General features: G+C 35.4%; 1 protein-coding gene across 1 annotated transcript in view; it reads right to left on the reverse strand.

Annotated features, from left to right (window-relative positions):
• LOC143451484 (cubilin-like) overlaps nt 1-8,450 on the reverse strand; it is a 30,281-nt gene extending 21,831 nt beyond the window's left edge. The window contains exons 1-2 of the mRNA XM_076952079.1: nt 8,294-8,450; nt 3,283-3,403 (exon numbers count right to left, since the gene is read on the reverse strand). Of these exons, the coding sequence (XP_076808194.1) occupies nt 3,283-3,393 (111 nt within the window). The 5' untranslated portion in view covers nt 3,394-3,403; nt 8,294-8,450. The remainder of the gene's footprint in view (nt 1-3,282; nt 3,404-8,293) is intronic.
• Nucleotides 8,451-12,844: the final 4,394 nt, after the last annotated feature.

A 12,844-nucleotide genomic window follows, 5' to 3' on the forward strand; every position in this document is an offset into this window, starting at 1 on the left:
ATGGATCGACACGTTGGCGTCATTCAAGGTACCGGTCCCGACCAAGCGCAGACTAATACCTGAAGTGTTACTGATGGATGGAAAATACATGCATGAGACATGTTCGTGGTAGTAATGGAAATACAAGCGTCGTTCTCCATTTGGTCGGCTTACATGAGAAACATAGGAAGGGCATAATGCATGCGATTTTTTGGCAGGTACTGATCTGTATTTGGCGTAAAACCCTTTTAAAGTTTCCTGATATTGTGAGTTCGAGAACTGTACACCAATATACGAACCACTGAAAACCAAAGAACAGTTATTTTTGCTTGGCGATGGAACAGTTTCACTTCTATGTTCATTGTAAACGCGAAGGGTTTGAAATCTGTTTCCTTTATAATCCAAAATAGTTATTTCAACTGATTCGTTGCTATACCTGGGGTAAATATTAAAACTGCAATACGTGTACATATAAGCATTTGGATAGCCCGGTGAGGAAAAATACTGATCGTACGATTCAGCGTAAAGTCGTGTGTGTGGACATTGAAAGTATGAATAGGTTCGAAAAACAAATTCACTTTTGCTCATGTTTCTGGAAATAAACTCAACAAACAGATCATTTGATGTTGACAGGGGATAAGGGAAGCTATCACCGTGCTCCATGTGCGCCAACAGACGAAAGTTTTTTGAAGGACCGTCATAAAATAAAAATTCATCTCCATCAGAAAGTTTTACATAAACTGGATAAGCTGGATATAAACGAATTCTGTACTTTTGCAAAGGAATGTGAATATGCCACGAGTGGTTTGTATAGCATTCTGGAACAGTTATGAATCCGTGATTAGCGCTGATTTCAAAGTAACTTTCTTGGAAATTGTTGCCGAGACAGGTTGACCGATTTATTAATAGGGAACTGTACTTAATCTCAAACCCTTGATAGGTTACTGAACTGTCTGTTACAAAGTGAATAAACATATAGTTTCCACTTGACTGAAATGATCTATTGGAGACGATTCCAGTTAAAGAACCCAGTAGTGAATAGGATGGGCTAGGACCGTCATAAATGTAGACCTTGTCGCAGCAATATTCTAATTCTAATTGTGCTACATTTATTTCAACAGCGTAAAGCTTATTGAAAGCTCGAATGCTCCAAGTGATGTTTATGTTGTTTGGATGGGAATGTGGAAAACCAGGAGAAAAAAATACTTTTTCTTCCAGATCAGCGTAAAGATGACGGTTGGGAGATGTTGAATTTCCCGGAAAAGAGGTGGTAGGATCGGGAGAATAAGTTGTCCAATCACCGGAATAAGTGTCATCTAACTCTGTAAACGCCACTACAGTTTGGGTGGCAGGTGTCGAGTATGTTGGCGCTGGATCGCTGTCAGCTGGAAACACCATGGAATAAGCAATTTGAAAACCCATCTTTCGCACAGACTCGTCTGACATAAAAGCGATGTAAACGCTGTCGTTATTTGAAAGTATTATATCTTCTTCAACCTGTCCCGATAAAGTGGCCAGCAGAGGAGAATCCTCAGTCGGACCGTCGTGGACAAAAACGTGGTCGCAGCAGTATTCAAGGTCCATGTCTATGACCCTTAGCTTTATGACGTAACTAAAGTTGACAGCCCTGATCTGCCATGACGTGTCAACGTGGTTTGGGTGTTGTCCAGGATAGCCCGGTGACGTCAGAATTTTTTCTTCAAAGCTAGCATTAAGACTGTGATTTGCTGATGAGGTTTCATTTTCATTTGTTACTGTCGTGGCGTTGTCTGGAATTTGAGCTCTGGTGATGGCAGAAAATCCACCGAGCGCCACGGAGCAATCGGACGTGAGACGCAGAAACAAGTTGTTTCCGGTCGACTGAAAAGGCTTGAGTGAGAGTTGGGAAAAGTTTCCAGTTAGGTCATCAATAACGACGTCACGATCGGAAATCCCGTCATAAAGTGTGAGTTTATCGCAACATTCTTCAATAACAAGGTCAACAATTTCGAGTTGAACAATGAAACCACCCGGTACACGTACAAGCCAGGTGATATGGGCGTTATCTGGGTAGGCTATTGGGTAATTTGGTGAAGCGATTTCTCCAATTAAACTCACCGCGCTGGTAGCATAGAAATCCAATACAACATGAGCTTTATTATAAGTTTTACCATTCTCTGCAACTATCAGCCTTTCTATGTATAGCAGGTGGAAGTCGAATCGTTCCCCCGGTTTGATGTTGATGTTTTGTTCGCTAGACTGCTGATTTGTACTATAGTCGGCTACAAAAAAAATTAAAAAAGAGATAAAACAATTTTTTTCATATTCTGCAATCTAATGGGTATAAAATCAATATGTTTTATTTCGATTATATCTATAGAGTCGCAAAGCAACGTCTTAGAGGATGCCTTATATTTCGCAATTTCAAAAATAAAGTGCTAAAATTGATATCAGAAAAATTTAAATTAGTTTATTTTATGTCAAAATTGCAACAATTGTCAATAAATTTTAATTTATTTAAAAACAAAACAATACGAAAAGCTGATTTAAACTAGTAAAATCAAATTTTGGGCAAAGATTTGTAAAAAAAGCCAATTTACCTGATAAACTCTTAGGGAAGAAAACAGCTGCGTTGTTATTTTTGGTGTGAGCTTTTTTAAGAATTTTGTGCGCCATCTCGCGACTACTTTTCTTCGCGTGATATGTGACACCGTGTGAATTCATCGAAAATGATAACATGTCTGCTCTGGCTGGAAGGTAACCATGGAAACCGATTCTTTCTGTGACATCAGCAAGGTTAACAATCGACGCCCGAAGTGATTGTTTTCCGTTTTCGACGGAATTGTTTAAGCTGATATCTGTAACCTGCAAACAACACTGGTATTTTTACTGATAAATACTGGTAGTCGCAGTAACTAAGTATCCGTATATGATAGAATTGACACATTCCCTGATATTTAAGCTTATTTACACAATGCCATGTGAGATTGGCTTAATGCTGTGCACAGAATCTGGTCTTTACAATATAAAGTAGGCTATATCAGTTTATCTATTCTATATGATACAAATAAGGAAACAATAACATGTCATCTTCTCGTTGGAAACTTATCTGCTGTCAACCAGGCTTTATAAACTGTTAAATTAAAATTGTTCACCAAAATTAGTGCGTTTTTATAATTCCATCCTTTCTAAAGCATGGCAACCATGCTTATGCACTTAATGATTGGTTTCTGTAATTTTAATTTTTATTTTATTTTGCATGTAATTCATAAGTTTTAACATAATTTTGTCTGACAAAAATATTCAAGATGAACAAACTCTCACCTTTTCATAAACTGCATTTTCAAACAAACCAACCACAAACGCATCTTCATTTGCTGCAGATGTTTGCGTTAAGCAAATGTAAACAAGGAGTGTAAACAAAAGCTTAAGCATTTTGCTGTATCTGAAAAGTTTAAAACGTCACAGTATAAAATGTTATTAAATAAACGTTGTTGCTAGATGCCCGTTTTTCAAAATTTGTTGTTATGATAAACTTCTTTTGCCTCGACCGTTTTTAACTGCTGCATATGCACACTCACTGTAAATGAAAAAAAGTGGTTTTGTAGGTTGGATTTTTTGCTTTCCTCGTTTTATTTTCACCATTAAGATGGAAATGTGAACAAAGGGGCTGTGTGTGAAAGCTTGCGACGTGGATTTGTTTTTTCATCTTGTACAGTATTGTCACCGGTGTTTTTTCGATGTGAAAATGAACTTTTCCAACTTTCTTCACCAACTATTTTTGATTCGGTTAACAAAGGGATATGTTTTTAAATCTACATTTTAGGATTTGCTATATACAGTACGTTCTCGATAAAAAATTCGACTTGAAAAACTGTTTGGAAATGTCAATAAAAAAGCAATGTTAGGTCTCAATGAATGTTTTAATTCATTAAATTTTTAATTGTGTGTGTCTTTGACATATACTTGTGTAGAAAAGTCATAATGATACAGACATTCAACCAAAAAACCAATGACTTGTACCAAAAGGAAACTAAATTAGGCTGGTCTAAGTGGTGACTTGTGACCGCTGCTCCATCTGAGTATTTAAAAAGGTTAGTTTTGAATGTTAGAGCGCCAGCTGCCTCAAGCTGCAACACATGTTTAATGTTCACTTCTAGTCGAGTAGGCTAGACTTCAGCTGTGTTAGCTTATGTAGTCTATTCATTTTTAGCGAAACTTGTTGTCTGGTGTGTTAACGCAGTTATGGTATATACCACAGGTACTGTAACACTTTAAAGCTAGACCTGGAAAGTTGAAGAAACATTTTTACTAAAGCTTAATCTACAGTCACAGGTAGGCTAACTGACTTGCTTTAATGATCAAGTGACAGCCAACAATCTTGCGAACTCTTAAACTCTTAAATTTAACTTTTGCAAGTTTACAGGAAACTTGGGATAAGAATGTGAAATTAAGTAGTCAAAACCTAGCTTAAAAATCAGAAGAACATGAAGTCTGCAATTGCAGTCATGATAAGTGTATAAACGCAAAAACAAAGTAGCCTAAAAAGCTACAATGACAAGCAGAAAATCTAGGAAATTCAATCAATAATTTTATTTTTCTTCAAAAGCCCGGTGGGAACGAAAAATCCAAGCCAGTTGGTATTAGCATGCGGTAATAAACTGAAAAAATTGACCAAGCCTAGAAAATTTAAAACGTGCTCAAAAATATTTTAGGTAGGCTAATAATTGCTGGTAAAAACTGCTCACTAAACCAATAATTAGTTGTTACCGGTCTACTATCAAATCTTGCATCCATGACGGTTTTAAATTGTAGCCTAATAGCCTATGTAAACGCTGTATTCTCGAATGGAAAGTACGACAGTTTTCGACGAGAAATCATGTGTGAAATATGCATTTTTGGCATTATAAATCGACATAAACCAGATTGGAAAGTTTCTCTTTTGGGTGGGAAATCCCATGGGCAAGAAGATGAAGCAATACAATAAACGCGAAATTAATTTTATTCCTCTTCAAACTCAGCAAACTTTCCAATCTGGGAAGTGAAGATAAAAAAAATTCGGCATATGCACGTATAAATCTCATTCGTGCAGGCGCCGCACTTTCCACTTTACGCAATTATTCCTTTATTCCTGCAATTATTTGTATTTGTTACGGTATCATGTGCAGCTTAATTTTAGCAGTAAAGTTGAATATTATATAGAAGTTACCTAACTTTAAAAAATTTCGTAGCATTATCTTAAATATCTTATTTTGCTTTGTGTCATCTGAAACTAAGATCTTCATAAGTAAACGAAAGAGGTTCTGCCAGCCTGCTCTGACTAAATGTACCAAACTAAGGTGTTTGAAAGATCAAGAAATAATGTTAGATAAGAGAGATCAAATCAATTTGGCCTTGCCCAATTGGCTTGTTTTAATGGCACATAAAACTTGTATTTATGCATTTGTATTATAAGTTTGTACTTAGTAAGTTTAGGTTGTTGATATACTATATATCCTAAACTAAATGTGTGTGGTGTTCATGTGGATTGGAGCTCTATGACCTTTTTCCTTTTACTGGAATTCTATTTTAACGTGTATGATGTATACCAAACCATATCTACTGTATATACTCAATTAGTTATTAGTATAAAGCAAGATTTTATTGATGTAAAAATGCAAAACGTTACTATTAGTGTAATGTTGTAAATAAACTAAATAGTGTAATGTTTTTGGAGTTTTTTTTTACTATTAAAATCGTCAGATGTAGCCAACTTCAAATGCTTACACCATCATAACAAAACTCGCCTCTAAGGTAAAATGTGTTGTGTATATCGTGTTTTGTATATGTATAGGAAGTTAATAACTTTATTACCTAAGTATAAAAAAATTGACTTTATAACGTCGTCAATATCGGTCTTACCACCATGAAATTCCGTATCTCCTCATTCTTTTTTATGAAAGAAAAATTGCCTATTGAAAAACTTGCCTTAATCATTAATACTTGCAGTTTTCTGCGTAAAGAGTATATATTAAATTGACCTTATAGAAACAGGATAGTGTACTTTTTATTGCAGTATTGCAGACTGTTGAATTTGTAATGCCCGTGTATTTTTTGCATGAACTTGATTTCATATGTGCCTTGTAACAATGAGGTAACGGTCTAACTACTCTAACCCATGTGTGGTATAAAATATTTTGCAAAAATTGCACAGAAAACAGCATATTTTTAATTTGTCACAGTATGGAACATGCATGCAAAATTAGAAAAATTCATATTTATGCTAATGTTGCAATACTGTCAATCTGGCTGTCTGGTTTACTTGGAGTAGTTTGAATTTTGAGTAAAGCATTATGAAAATAATGATTTATTGCAGTTTTTTTTTGCAGCTTAAGCTTAAACGAAGTTGTAGATGACATTTTGAGTTTTTCAAATTATATATTTTTACCGTTACAGTTATTACAGTTTATAGTTTTGATGCTTTTATTATTTATGCTTTAGTGACATGCAGAACTTTAAAGCTTAAATATTTTTATTTATTTTTAAGAGAAAAAGCTATCAAGTCTTGATGCTCAAAAACGAAGAAGTCATACCAGCAGGTGCATACTGAACACTGTAAGTATTAGTTGAAGGACAGTTGATTTATCTGACTTAGTTGAACTTTCCAAATATAACCAAGGAAACTTGTTTTTGATACATATGTAAAATTTTGTCATGACCTGATCGACTCCGATGGCAAATGGTTCTGTTTAATCATAGAAACATGTTTTGTATGTCCGCACAATGTGTAGTATTAACTTATTTTACATTAGTTGTGCTTATTTGTTGAACTTTAATATTTATACAAGTATGCATTGTGTTATTTTAGAGTGCAGCTAAGTCATTTCTGTACTTTCTGTACTTATTGCAAGCATTTGTTTTGTAACGTTTTGTGTTGTTGTCTCCTATTAAATTTTAACTATTACAGCTTTGTGTGTAAATCAGCATAATAATAGAAATGCATTGGGTGATATTAATAATGGTGGATTGGTGTGGTTAGAAAGGTTAGTAGTGTATGATGGAAAAAAAAACTTAACTTGAACCAGGTTTGAGGTGTGTGTAACCGCCTTTTTCGTTTATAGTGATATAGCTGTTTAACTTGTTATATAGCGCATTTCGAACGTTCATTTTCTAATTATCACTTTGTCGTAGTTATGATTTTTGTAAAATGTTCGTTAAAAGTGAAAGGAATATCGAAAACCAAGATGGCCATAAATCAAAGAGTAGTTACGAGTAAATATACTGAAGAAGGGGTTTGTACTAATGCGTAAAAAAGTTTCACAAAACCTAGTCCGGTACCGGTAACCACTGTAAAAACACGAATGTTTTACCAATTTATGTAGGCCTACTATCATCGGTGATATTCCTATCCTGAAAATGAACATTACCTGCTACTAATCACTTATCTATGGAGACGTATTCTGACCAAAACGCTTTAGCTAGCCTACCACTATCACTAAGCTAGCCTATACCGGTAGTTGATCACCTGAGTGACACTTCATTTGAGTGACAGCTCATTTGATTGACACATTCTTTTAACGTTCATTTGAGTGACAACTAATTCATGCTCAACCTATACCAACATACTACCATGCCAATACCTAATTCAAACCCCGGTCATCAAACATAGGCCTATTCATTTTACATAGTGATTTAAGACGACATGATGTCCGTCATCTTGGTAAAAAAAAAACAAATTTGCGTTACAATTTTGGCAATAGCTGCTTAACCACTAAACATTATTAGCAATTAAAAAGTTCAACTAACTACTTTTATTTAATTAATTTTAATAACTTTTTATTCGGCTATAACTACAAGGGTTAGTATCCGAACTTTTGCTCCGCACAGTTAATGGCGAAGAATAAATACAATTACAATTAAAAAGTTTAACTGAAAGGCGCAACGTTAAGTGTTGGTTTGGTTTTGTTACGTTTGCTGTTGTTTCCTTTTGAATAACTGATAAGTTTTCTGTTTTAACATATTATGTTGCCGTGTTTAACAAACTGCTGTTTCATTGCTTTCAGCTTGGTGAGAATGTTTTTTTAAAATTCACAGCAAAAGGCATTGAAGCACTCAGTATCATAATTCTAACCAAGAGCAATAAACTGTGTTGCAATTAAAAGCTGAGCCATATTTTACACTATCTCTGTACTGTATTTTATGTGTGTGCAACAGTGTGCCAGCGCACTTCTCGAAGCCGCACGCAGTTCCTCTAGCAACAACGGTAGGACAACATAATTTCTGTAAAACTTGTATTTAGGTTCATACCGGTAGTTTTCTACAATATAAGCAAAATCAATTCAGTTTAAGAACATACCTTTGCTTGCAGTCTCGTTTTTTCTGTCTTGAACCGGTTGTATCTTGATTTGAACAGTTAAAACAAAATTAATCAGTTTTTCTGATTTTTTTAGCTAACTGTGATTGAAGTTGGTAAAACACGGCAAGTTAAAATTTGTACAAATTTCCAACCAGTGCACCCTTAAATACCTCTATAAGTCATTTTGAAAATTATTAATTGACGTTCTTTTAAAAAACATGCCTAAATAACGATTGAAAGGTGAGGTAAGAATTTGCTTAATTTACACAAGCAGGTTTTTTACCGTAAATTTTCATCGTTAATTTAGGACGTTTTCATAAACTTGGTAAATTTTCGAAGTGTGCGCAATCTAAAGAGCGATTTAAAAACACTGTAGTTGAAAAAACCAATTACATTTTACAATGTTCTTTTAATTCTGATTATGCCTTTTTTATGCACCGTTTTGTAATCAGTTTGTTATAGCGCTATTCGCAATCCTGCCATCAAATAGGAAATCAGATGACAGAACACGGAAGCCCCGCTTCAAGATAATGGTATTGTTATAACTTATAAATGAAGAATTCCGAAGCCAATCAGTTCGTGATGGTGTTTTATGTTCAAGCATCGCGGCCTATTGTTCGCAATCCTGCCATTATATAGGAAGTCAGGTGTCAGAACACGGAAGTCCCGCTTCAAGATGATGGTATTGTTATAATGGAAGAATCGCGAAGCTCGGAGTTTTATTCTGATGAGCGCGTTGTGTTATGCAAATTAACTTTGCAGCAATGAAATGCAATTGCGAGCGTGCGTTTATCTGGTTGCTGTAGATCGCGTCTTTATATGAATTTTTACAATGGTCGTGAAATATTAGAAGTATTCTGATGCACACAATCTAAACATAATGTTTGATGTGTGGCTAATGTTGATTGATATGCTTTTTTATACAGTAGCTTACAAATTTTTCTGCAGCAGACACGAAACACACAATTTTTTGAATTAATCCTGCCTCACTCTGCAAATGTTGTGTTTACAGTTTTTGTCTCACGAATACCTGATGCCACTTAAATCTTTATACCTGTAATTAGCATCATGCAGATAATGAGATAACTACGGCTTCGATTGCATTTTCTGAGGTACCGTAAACTAGGTTTGACAGTTGGTGATTCACTCTACAAATCACTAAAAATGAAATAAAAACTTGAAATTCATATACTTGTATCGCAGAGGTTACTGAAGCTTTACTCAGATTTATGTGTTGTATTATTTGTTTACTCAGTCTTACACAGCCGCTACTTTGCAAACATTTAGCCTACACGCAAATTTGTTTTGCCGGTATTCGCTCCGCATAACCAGAACATAACCGCACCCGTAATTACAACTGATCTTTAATTTATCATAAGCGACTAGCGTCTTTATTAAACTCAGCTATTTTTAAATTAGTTTGAAAACAACTAAAAGCTGTTTGTCTGAATCATTAACTGCCGGTTAAGTTGGCATAAGTTCATAAACTAATAAAGGCGAGGTTTAAAAAATTGAGTATATACCCACGAAGTGTAAATTAATTCATTTTGAAAATATTCATTTTTTGTCTGTCTTAATTTCGTGTTAATAACGATTGAAAATTTAGGTAAAAATTGCTTCACTTTTTTAAAATTTTACGGGCTATATGAAAACCTGACAACATACAAAGTTATAGTTCCGTAAATGTGACGTTTTTAGCTGTTAATTTCATTCCTAAAATTGCACTTCGCGAGAAATTATTAAATCGACTGCAATACAGTATATGTTGTGGTGGACCAATGGCTTGTGCTCGATTTTGATGTAAACCTGTGTCGGCTTTTTGTTACGTTAAAGTGGATTACTTCGATAACTTTAAGAAAATGCGAAATTTATGTCGTTTCTATATAAACTCATGTATTACAATTATTTAATTAGTTAAGTTACATCGCGAAGCGACTTTTAATCAAAGTCAAACCTTATATCTAGGCTTTTTCTCACTTTAACGCTTTTTCAACCAAAAGCCTGCCTTCCAACAAGCAACGCTGCGTAATCTGTTCGTTATCATGCTTTATGTTGAAGCATCGCGGCTTATTGTTCGCAATCCTGCCATTATATAGGAAGTCAGGTGTCAGAACATGGAAGTCCCGCTTCAAGATGATAGAATTGTTATAATGGAAGAATCGCGAAGCTCGGGGTTTGATTCTGATAGCGCGTTGTGTTATGCAAATTAAGTTTGCAGCAATGAAATGCGATTGCGAGCGTACGTTCTGTTGGTTGCTGGTGCTAAGACTTTGAATTTATCACAACCGACAAAATCGCATTAAAACGCTTAGTATTGAACTGTAACATAATATTTATACGTAGGCCTACACTATCGACAAGTTATGGCATACAATATTCCAAGGCCATATACAACGGTTTTGCGTAACGCTGTACAAGCCAACACTCGCCCATTTTATTATTTTCTAAGTAGTAGCTAATAAGAAGCCGTAAACAAAAATATATGATAAAAAAGGATTGTCGATTTCAAAACGCTTACAACTCAAAAACTTTGGTTGTTGGTCCGCAAAACCAATCCATTTTATCCTTCATTGCAGGAAAAACTGGGAAAAGGCATTTACAGATGAACAACGGTTTCGTGATTTCTGAAGACAAGTAATAGGTGAGCCCCCGCGATGATGCAACACAGAAAAACAGTCGACTTTTTATCTATCTACTTCCATTTTTTATTACCACAGTGATAATTGAAAAAACCTTTGTCTTGCTCTATTCCTCAAAACTGTGTGCTCCATCAAGCAAACATCGTCATAGCATTTACACTATACAGCCACAATCATTTGCAAGGAAATGTTTGTGAAAATCCAATGCGATGTTTTTGATCGCATTTTGCGACAATGAATTCATTGCCTTGGCGCCGATAGAAGTTTATGCTATTCTAAGTTTATGCTTTTGTTTCGTGTTCAACTGTAAACCTACTCATCGCGACATAGCTGAAGCTTTGCAGTTGCTTTAAACACTTGTCTACCTTTTCCTGGCATCACACAGAGATACTTGGCGAACGAATTTTACATTTTACAAGATTGCTTCTAATTTTACATTTATTTTCCTTATCCAGCCCACTCGCTTGCACGTTGCACTAACTTAAACAAAGGTCTTATTATTATCTTGATGTTTGTATTGGAACTAGATCCAACAGCTCTATTATTATCTCTAAATCTGTAGATTATTTTTTAGCTAAAACGTCCATAATTCTATTGTTTTACTTTACCCTACTCCTCTTTTCACAGTGCTGCTATTGTCTTATAAACGTCAACAATTTTTCATTTGTCTGTAGCAGCCTTACCAGCCTATTAATTGCTATTATAATTACCAAGTTACTTTGATTTCCTTTAAAGATGGACAATAAACGTGCCCGATACATGTCAACACTTCAATTGTTACATCCCGCTTGTCGCAACAACTATAAATGGTACCACAAATGAAAAGCTACTTCCACAGATCACTTCATACATGCAAGGTTTCTTAAATTCCTTCGGGTGGGAGTAAGCCACATGTAGTTCTTTTATTGTAAATAGCCAGAAGCGCGGTCGAGGACTATCTCCGCTGCAGTGGTGACCTCAAGTTGAAACACACACGCAGCCGGATGGTGATATATGAAGAAATTGTCCGTTGTTCCTGCCTCTCTCGCCCTCTCATTTATTCCTGGCGCTGATCGACAAAGCATTTTAACGGTCCTCCAAGACGCTCTCGTAATGGCTAATGCAGCACGTCAGAAATCGACGGAGTCAACATTTTCGGTGAAGGGGAAAGCTATGTAGCGCCCAACTATAATTCGTACGACAAATGAGAAGTTTCTTTCACTGATCACTTCATAAATACATGGCTGTCTACATTCTTTGAAGTGTGATTTGGCCACATCTTTTGGTTGTAAGCAGCCAGCAGTAGTCGAAGACTAAATCCGCTACACAATTTCTTGCTTGTAAGTAAAAGTAGGTGATGAAAAGTTTCTTCTGTCGTTGTACTGATTGCAACAGTTGGATGTACGAATTAGTTTCGAGTTTCTACCAAACCTCAGTTAGCAAAAGATATCTGAAAATTTCAGTCATGGTCCAATGCATTATTATCTACGTCATCAATCAACGATGCGTATCAAGCTTCATAGGACGCTTTTTACTTAGTAGAGTCAACTTGAATCTGAGTAATCGATTGACAGATAGAGGTGTTTTGAATAGATTGGTTTCACTTTTAGGCCTATTTCAACTTGTAGTATGATGAAAACTTCCTGTTTGTACTAAGGTGTTGACATTAAATGCAATAGGCTTAGGTGATATTGAAAAAAAGCTGACCTTGACTGATTGACCTGATCATCTCAATATCCAGGTCTTTGTCATTCAAACTTACACACACGAACAATGATTGATGTAGAGAGTGTAACAAAGAAGGTGTAGAAAAGTTGTAGCCTAGCGGATTGGTTTAGTGTAGGCCTAACTTTTAGCCTAGGCTATGATTAATATGTTGGCATGAAAAAAATAGGTCTAGTTTTCAAGTGCACAAACAAAGACGTCACAGTTT

The sequence above is a fragment of the Clavelina lepadiformis genome, chromosome 4 (assembly GCF_947623445.1).
Source record: "Clavelina lepadiformis chromosome 4, kaClaLepa1.1, whole genome shotgun sequence".
In the NCBI taxonomy this organism is placed as follows: Eukaryota; Metazoa; Chordata; class Ascidiacea; order Aplousobranchia; family Clavelinidae; genus Clavelina; species Clavelina lepadiformis.